Source organism: Arachis ipaensis, chromosome B3 (genome assembly GCF_059453495.1).
Source record: "Arachis ipaensis isolate K30076 ecotype BB chromosome B3, ASM5945349v1, whole genome shotgun sequence".
Lineage (NCBI taxonomy): Eukaryota > Viridiplantae > Streptophyta > Magnoliopsida > Fabales > Fabaceae > Arachis > Arachis ipaensis.
Window position 1 is genome coordinate 123602087 of NC_142438.1, and position 9875 is coordinate 123611961.

General features: G+C 39.3%; 1 protein-coding gene across 1 annotated transcript; it reads right to left on the bottom strand.

The window, feature by feature from the left end:
- Positions 1 to 1350: 1350 nt before the first annotated feature.
- LOC110269511 (uncharacterized) lies at positions 1351 to 4699 on the bottom strand. Its single transcript, XM_021117391.1, has 3 exons — positions 4475 to 4699; positions 4082 to 4313; positions 1351 to 1418 (listed from the first exon to the last, which is right to left on the bottom strand). The coding sequence occupies exons 1-3, from the start codon at positions 4697 to 4699 to the stop codon at positions 1351 to 1353; spliced, it is 525 nt and encodes a 174-aa protein (XP_020973050.1).
- Between the last annotated feature and the right edge of the window lie 5176 nt (positions 4700 to 9875).

A 9875-nucleotide genomic window follows, 5' to 3' on the forward strand; every position in this document is an offset into this window, starting at 1 on the left:
TTCATCCTATTAGTTAGGAAAATATTTGCAAACCCAAAAGCGAGGGAGGACTTGGTTTCAGAAAAGCTCAGGAAAATAAAAAACTTTTCCTCATGAAGTTGGCATGAGGTTGATCAATAGCAAAGATGCTTTGTGGGTTAAGGTACTTCGAAGCAAATATGGTTGTGGAGAGGATGCTATACCTAAATTCAATGCTAAAACAATAGTTCTAATACTTGGCAGGGCATTCTAAAGGTTTGGAAGGAATTTAAACCCCATTTGATTTGGCGTATCGGGAATGGAAATAAGGTTGCCTTCTGTACAGACCATTGGATTGTCGGCATCCCTAGTCTCAACGAGATTGTGCTGGTTGACATCCAGCCTCTTTTAAACGATAAGGTGATGGATTATACTGATTTAAATGGAAATTAGAACTTTATATTCCTCAACCAATTACTTCCCAGTGAAGTAGTTGATATGATCAGAGTGGTTAAATCCCCCTAAAGGGATTTAGGAGAAGATATCATCTGTTGGCTCCCTTCCTCTACAGGGAGCTTCTCTATCAAATCTACACACCTAACAAGACATCAATCTAACTCTAGTACAAATTTTCCATTCAGAAAAATTTGGAAATTATACTTTCCAAAGAGGCTGAGTGTAACACCCTACCATATAGAATCTTATGTCATAAGACAGAGGTGGTGAGGTATTACGACCTCTAAAAATAAAATAAAATATATAATATAGTTTGAAAAAGATTTGTAACTAGGAGCCTTTAAAGAAAAGTTAAAGCAAAAGCAGTAAAACGAAAAGCGCAACACTCACAAAGCGATAACATAAACGAAGCAAGATAGAGCGAGCTAACATGAATGTATATGAAAGAGTTCCAAAATACGGAGAACAAAGCTCAAGACTCGGCTTGCAAAGATAAACCGGCCCGAGCACATAAGTGTATATACATATATAAAAAAGAACCCAAAAGAACCCAAAATACAAAGTTTACAGAACCTGTTTCTCCAAAATAACCTCTAAGAGAAAGCTAATACAACATATACATAAGAAGTGGAGATAATAAGTATTTACATATATACATATAACCAAAATAAACCCCAAAAGATATAGGGATCTTCACTATCAGAAGCTTCCAGCATGCCTCAGCGAGGTGCCTCACGTTCTGGATATGAAAATCACAAAATATGTATGGGGTGAGAACTAAAGGTTCTCATCATGGTAACAGTGTCCACATATCTAACATATAATGTCCCGAAAAAATTGAAAGAAATCCTAGAACTTCTGACATATAATTAAATCTTATAAACATAACTAAACCATAAAATAAAATAGGCAACTAGTTAAGGGTCTTCCGTCTACCTAATACTCCCCTTTCCGACTCCTCTGAACCTCCCAACCGCCACCAAAATCACTTGTTACAAACACAACTATAACATATAAGAAAATCACATGTAGAAAGCATATACAGCAGATAAACAAGTAGCAAGTAGTTTATGCAATCAGTTAGGCATTCCAAACAAGGCATACCAAACAAACATATGGATACATATGATGCATGCCTGTCAATGTACACATCGGCGCCTGACCTTGAGATGTGGATCATCCAAGGCACACTAGCTGATGAGTCTCATCTGTTGGTTTTAAAGCTAACCCGACAAGTCCTGGTAGCTAACCTTTGGACTGTCCCTCTGTCGTGCATCCACAAAACTCAAATAATTCTCAATCATAAACATATAACACACACCGATGTTTATCCACGAGGGCGAGCTCATCCAGAAATTTCACAGTTTCCAGCCACACTTACGACATAGGATCAGTAGAGTATCGAGTCTCAACTTGGAGCACGTGGTGGCTAGCCACTGCTTTCACCCACGAAAACTCAAATCTCAGATAATTGGAAGTGCAACAATCACATTATCATTCACTAATCATATATATATATATATATATATATATATATATATATATATATATATATATATATATATATATTCATAATCAGCCATAATTCAATATCATTTTAGCCATTCGGCACATAGCATAAACAACACTTCCACCATCATCATCAGTAAACTCAAATAATCATTACCAGCCATGATTTATAATCAATTTAACTCTTTCTTCATCAATAAGTTACCTCCCACACTGCCCTCATCATACTTCATTATCCAAAAACTACCCGATCAGGCTTTAAACAAGAGAAAATAGAATTTTGAAAGCTAGAGGAATGTATTAAATATCAAAATTCATAGTTTCAGAAAAACAGGGGCTCGCGTATGCAACCCCTTTCTCGCGTACGCGAGGAGTATAGCCCGTAGCGTATGCTCGTGTCACATGCCACCCTACGCATACGCACCCTCACAAAACTAGACTTCTCGCGTACGCGGTACTGGTTCGCATACGCGAGCACCTCAACCCGAATTAATTGCCGGCGTCGCATGCCATGTGGTCGCGTACGCAACCAAGGAAAATGCCATTCTCGCGTACACAATATACAACCCATGTACGCGAGACCTCTGGGCCGTAGCCACTAGCAGCATCGTGTGTGTCCCTCGCATACACAAGCATAGCAGAAGTTCAAAAAGCTGCTAAGTCCAGAATTTTCAGTTTTGTACAGGAAACTTTGATTGTGCATAACTTTCTCGTTTTAAAATATTTTTCCTCCGTTCTTCGAATGGCGTAAACATCTCGGATCAAATTTTCTTTCTAAAGAAGTTTGATACAAATCGAAGGTCTGGAGATCAAGTTATACTCCGCCAAAGTTGGTTAAAATCATAGTTTTCACAAAACTTAACAAGCTTCCAATTTCAAAACATACAATTTCCAAACCCTTTAAAACCAACCCAAACTTTACCAATTTAGCATCAACCAGATACAAACTTCCTCATACAATCCACAACCTACCAATTTTCTCCACTTTCATCAATCTCAAATTTGATATTTCAAGTTCAACAACATACAAAATACATCATCAATTTCTTATGACAATTTCAATATCAACTTCACCATCAACATGGTACCAACAACAATTCAATCTCACTAACCATTATACATATACCAAGTCACACATATCAACCATACAAGCTTCTATCACAACTTCCAAAAATTACTAACCACATACATAATAATACAATCCATCTCAACCAACCAACAACACCAACAATTCAATTCCTATCGTAGGGTCACTAGCCTAAGTTTTCACAATACATTATGTTTTAGATACGAGAAACCGAAACGATACCTTGGCCGATTTCCACGTATAACCCAAAGACACCATCAAAGGCATAAACTCAGACCCAATGATTTAAAATCCCCAAAGCAATGACATCCAAAGCTCCACCAAGTCTCCAATGTTCACAATCAAGCTCCAATTTACATATATATACTACCTAATCCACATTACCACATTAAAATATAACAACTTAATACCCAAACATAATAAATCAATAATTTCACTAGGGTTCAAGGATTCTCACCTTACCCAAGCACCAAAGAGACAAGATTAAGCGTTTTCCTCAAGCTAATTGGATCCTATAACATCAAAGAACTCAAAATCTCAACACCAATAACATAAATTTTCAAAAATCAAGGGCTGGAAAAATGGTGAGAAAATGTGACTTATCTTTTAAATAACCTTGTGGGGAGCTCGATGCCACGGTCATGTGGTCACAAACAGTGCAGCAATCGGAGCTCCGGATCAAAAGTTATGTGGATTTGATTATCAAGTGTGGGTTTAGGTTTTGGAAAGTGTTCTTCCTTTCCTATGGCTGAGCTTCAGCATTTCCAGCATGCAAATGGAGAGAGAATGAGCTGAAGCTCATTGTTCAAGTGAGTGGGTTGGACCCACGGACTCAGTTTGGGCCCGGTTCGCTCGGTTCGGTCTGTCTGGCCTAATCTTGGGCCAAATTCTTTAAAATTGGTGTCAAAATTCTTGTTTTAATTAACTCTATCATATTAAACTATAAAATTCAATTTTTCTAATTTTCTAGAATAAATTTTAATTTATAAGTTAATTAGTTATTAATTATTCGAGTTTTACATTCTACTCACCTAAATAAGAATTTTGCCCACAAAATTCTAATTTAGTTACCTGAGAATAGGTGTGGATAGTCTGTCCGCATTTCCGATTCAAGTTCCCAACTGTGCTCCTCAATACCGGCCCGACTCCATGCAACTTTGACTAACGAAACTTCCTTTTTGCGCAACCATTTAATACTGGTGTCGTCAATTCTGACGGGAGTCACTTGGAGTGTCAAATCCTCTTTTAACTTAATGGATTCAGGTTCTAACACATGGCTAGCATCAGTAGTGTACTTCCAAAGCTACAACACGTGGAATACGTCATGCAAGTTCGAAAGATGTGGCGGTAGAGCTACCCGATATTCCATCGGTCCAATCCTCTCTAGAATCTGAAATGGACCGATGTATCGAGGATTCAGTTTCTTTGTTTTAATCGCTCTACCTACACCATTGTTGGAGTGACCTTAAGAAAAACATTATCTCCTTCCTCAAACTCCAAGGATTTCCACCTCTGATCGGCATAACTCTTCTGTCGACTCTGAGCAATGAGCATCCTATTTCGAATTTTCTTGCCCTGTTCAGTGGTTTTAGCTATCATTTCAGGCCCTAACAAGCTTTTCTCCCCAGCTTCATACCAACATAGCAGAAATTGGCACTTTTTCCCATACAGAGTCTCATATGGAGCCATTTTGATGCTCGCATGGAAGCTGTTGTTATACGCAAACTCCACTAGTGGCATATATCAATCCCAGCTCACCAGCTGGTCCAAAACACAAGCCCTCAACATATCTTCCAGAGTTTGTATTATTCTCTCGGATTGACCATCTGTTTGAGGATGGTAAGTTGTACTTAAGCTTAACCGGGTTCCAAAAGCTCTCTGAAATGCCCCCAAGAACCTTGAAGTGAAACGGGGATCTCTATCAGAAATTATAGTTGTAGGTACACCGTGAAGTCTCACAATTGCCTTTATGTATAAACGTGCTAGCTCCTCAAGGGTACAGTTCATCCGAATGGGTAAAAAGTGAGCCAACTTTGTCACTCGATCCACAATCACTCAGACAGCATCAAAACCGAAATCTCTAAAGGTTGCAAGGTCCCGGACGGTCCCTGGTGTTCAATCTTTACTTTCTGACAGGTTAAGCACCTTGAAACATGTGCTGCCACATCATTTTTCATACCAAGCCATAAGAACATAGCTTTCAGATCATGGTACATCTTAGTGCTTCCCGAATGAATAGAAAATTCGCTTTTATGTGCCTCCTTCAAAATATCTTGCCGTAAGGTTCCAACATCTGGTAGACAGATTCTACCTTTGAACCTCCATATTTCGCCATCGTCCCATGATACTCTCCATCGCTTTCCTTGCTCAATTGCCAGCCACACCTTATTAAATCCCTTTTTGTCTTGCTGAGCTTCTTCAATCTTGGACTTAAAGTCACTCGAAATTTGCAATCGACTCAAACACAAGGCCTCGGACTCTTCTTGAACACCTAACTTCAGGCTCTGGAATGCTTTAAGTAACTCCTCCTCTCGAAGCATCATCCAAGCAGTACACAATGATTTTCGACTTAAGGCATCCGCCACAATATTTGCCTTTCCTAGATGGTAATATAGTTCAAAGTCATAGTCCTTCAGTAACTGTATCCATCTCCTCTGCCGCATATTAAGCTCTTTCTGATCAAAAAGATATTTCAAGCTCTTGTGATCAGAGAAAACTTGGAACTTAACCCCATAGAGGTAATGCCTCCACACCTTCAATGCAAACACAACCGCAGCAAGTTCCAGGTCGTGCGTCGGGTAATTAACTTCATGAGGTCTCAACTGTCGTGATGCATACGCCACCACATTTTGGTGTTGCACCAACATACACACCAGACCCTTCAATGAAGCGTCACAGTACACCTCGAATGGTTCATTTGGTTCAGGTAACACGAGCACAGGCGCTGTAGTCAATTTCTACTTTAGATCTTGAAAACTCACTTCGCATTCAGACGTCCAGACAAACGGCGCATCTTTGCGGGTTAATTTTGTCAATGGCAAAGCTATTTGAGAGAAACCCTTTATGAATCTCTGATAATATCCAGCCAAACCCAGAAAACTCCTTATCTCAGTTACTAAGGTCGGTCACCCCCACTCCATTACTACTTCCACCTTAGAAGGATCTACAACTATCCCCTGTTTACTTCCTACATGGCCCAGAAACTTCACCTCACTCTTCCAGAATTTGCATTTAGATAACTTGGTGTACAACTTTCTCTCCTTCAAGATTCGGAGGACAGTTTGCAAGTGACCCGAATGCTCTTCATTATCATTGAAATAAGTCAGTATGTCATCAATGAAGACGACTACAAACTTATCTAGAAACAGACGGAAAATTCAATTCATGTAGTCCATAAACATTGCAGGAGAATTTGTCAACCCAAAAGACATTACAGTGCACTTGTAATGACCATATCGGGTTCTGAAACCAGTCTTAGGGATGTCTCCGTCTCTTACCCTTATCTAGTGATAACCGGATCGCAAGTCAATTTTAGAAAAAAATCCGGGCTCCTTGTAACTGATCCATGAGATCGTCGATCCTTGGCAGTGGGTATTTATTCTTTACCGTGACCTTGTTCAATTGCCTATAGTCCACACAGAGATGCATAATTTTGTCTTTGTTCTTCACCAGTAATACTGGTGCTCCACACGATAAAACGTTCGGACGAATGAAGTTTTTACCCATTAGCTCTTCTAACTGAGACTTGAGTTCAGTTAATTCCAACGGAGACATTCGATAAGGAGCAATTGAGATTGGCTCGGCCACAGGCACCTACTTAATCGCAAACTCAATCTCTCGAGCAGAAGAGAATTTTGGGAATTTCTTCTGGAAACACTTCAGGAAATTTACACACAACCGGAATTTGCTCTAAGCTTTGTTCCTCCCCTGAAACACCCGCAGTTAATAGCATAACACCCTGACATTTATTTCCAGAACAGTTTACTGTCATAGAGTTCAAATAGTAGCTATTCACTACCACCGGCCCTTCCGATCCTTCCGGCATAAAGTACAATGACTTCTCAGAATAGTCAAGCAAGACATGATTCCTAGATAACCAATCCAATTCCAAAATGAGATCCAGACCAGTCATTGGCAAACAAATTAGATCATGGATGAAATCTCGTTGTTTAACTCGGAATGACACTTGTGGGCAACCTTACCTAGTCACAACGGCTTCCAAAGTAGCATTATGCACATTTAGATCATAATCTAGCACAGCTATCTTTAACTCTAATTCACTGGCCTTATCAAATGCTAAGAATGAATGAGTAGCTCCAAAATCAAATAAAGCATTCAAAGTTTTACCAACTATTTCACATTTATCTCGGATTAGTGTATCAAACCCATTGGCACCCGCAGCTGATGTAATGAATACTCGTCCTGGCTACTGTGCTCTCCCAATACCTTGCCTTTGTTTCTCCGTCTAGTTTGAGGTTTTATGTCCCGCCTTTCCACATGAATAACACAAGCCCCAACTAGCTTTGTACGGAACTCCCGAGAGATAACTTCCACATCTAGCACAAGCTTGCTGTTTCTGAGGTTGTTTCCTAAATCTTCTCCTCGGGTAATTGTTGTTGTTAGGCCTTCTGAAATTAGTCTGACCCTGAGTCTACTGTGGTACAAATCCTCCACACTTGAAAGTCTGACCCCTAGGAGCAAAGTTTCTTCCTCGGTTCTGCTAAAAAGGCACCCTATGGCTCCCTTTATCTGCAGCTGCCTTTTTCACACAGTCTTCAGTAACCCTGCTCTTATTTACTAACTCTGAAAAGATTCTGATCTCCATTGGCTCCACAGAAATTAGGATATCGCTCCGAAGTCCACCCTCAAACTTAATGCACTTTCACTCCTCGAAGTCTCCAGGAGCTCACTGACAAATACGGAAATCTGCACAGTTCCTCAAATTTATTTGTATATTCAAACACTGACATGGCACCCTGCTTCATCTGCAGTAACTCAAGTTCCTTTTCTGTTCTGACTAAATTCAGAAAGTACTTTTTATAAAATTTCACCTGGAAGGCATCCCAGGAGATAGGATCATCGCTTGCTGCAAGAGATGTCATGTTCCCTACCACCAATACAACGCTTCCCCCGTAAGCTGAAAAGTGGCGAACTCCACAAATTGATCTTCAGGCACCAGTTGTGCTTGTAGTGCTCGCTTCATTGCCTAAAACCAGTTATCGGCTTCAGTCAGATTGGTGGTTCCCCTGAAAACTGACAGATTAACCTTCAGAAATGCTGACAGCGTCATCAGCCCGTTTTCACCATTTTCCCATTACCATTGTACATTTGCTGTCCAAGCGCCTTAGCAGTGGCCTGCATAGCAGCAGCCATGTTCTCCAATGCAACCATGAATTTCACTGGGTTATTCGTGTCAGTTTCTGGTTCCTGATTACTAGTTCAACCTCTCCCACGGCCTCGACCGCATCCTCGAGGCGCCATCTGGTTCCTATACACACCAAACAATCGATATTAAGGTTCTCAATCCCAATATCACAAGTCTAGTGCTTCAAAGTCCCAAATGCATGCTTATGAACGTTTATGCCACATATATCAGTTAGATATCCTAATAGCACATTAACACACACACACACACACACAGAGTATGCAAGAAGCATAGTCAGTCCGTCCCTCAGGCTCTACAAGAACGAACTGCTCTGATACCATAATGTAACACCCTACCACACAGAATCTTATGCTTAAGTCATAAGACAGAGGTGGTGAGGTATTACGACCTCTAAAAACAAAATTTTGTATATAATATAGTTTGAAAAAGATTTGTAACTAGGAGCATTTGAAGAAAAGTTAAAGAAAAAACGGTAAAACATAAATTGTAACACTCACGGAGTGATAACGTACACGAAGCAAGATAGAGTGAGCTAACATGAATGTATATGAAAGAGTTCCAAAATACGGATAACAAAGCTCAAGACTCGGCTCGCAAAGATAAACCGGCCCAAGCACATAAGTTGTAACACCCTAACTTCTAGCATCTCATGATCGTACTAAAAGCTCAGGTGTTACTTACCTCTAACCCCTTTTTATTCTATACTATCTTTATTTAATATCGTGCCTTTGCGAATACGAACGGAAACTTTAATTATGAAAACGAAAAGTTTACTCTTAACCACTTAAAAAGAAAGATATACATCTTCACATAACATTATATACATAGACTTATTTCAAGTTTCTCAAATACAAGTCCTACCCCTCTAAAAACTAAAATAGTAAATGATGAGGGAAAAATAACATCTAAGACTAAACTAAAATCCAGAAAAATATGAATACATATATATATATATATATATATATATATATATATATAACTCTGTAGACCGGTCACGGCTCCTTGCCAAGGGTTTCCTGAACCTGTCGCTGAAACAGAAGATCTGTAGGGGGTGAGAATGTCGTTCTCGCATGTTCTCAGTAGAAAAAGTGAATGCCGTGAGAGTAAAGAAATAAGTTGCAAATAATTTCTCTTTAACTTTAAAATAATTTCCTTTTGAATTTCTTAAAACTTACTTTAAATACTTTAGTTAGTTCTCTTCAAATTATCTTTACTATAAACAAATTCCAGTTACGTCACTCAGTTTTTTTAGTACAGTAATCAGTTCTCGACTATCTTAATCCTTGACACATACAGGAACCATCAAGCACAAGCACAAGCACACACGCAACACAAACACATAAACAATTCACACATAAATCAAATATAAGGAATTCACAATTAACATAGCACAACACACATGAACACTCAAGTAATTCACACAATGCATATGATGAATGCCTTTCCTATGCAAGCCATGAGCTCATGCGTCGGTTGTCT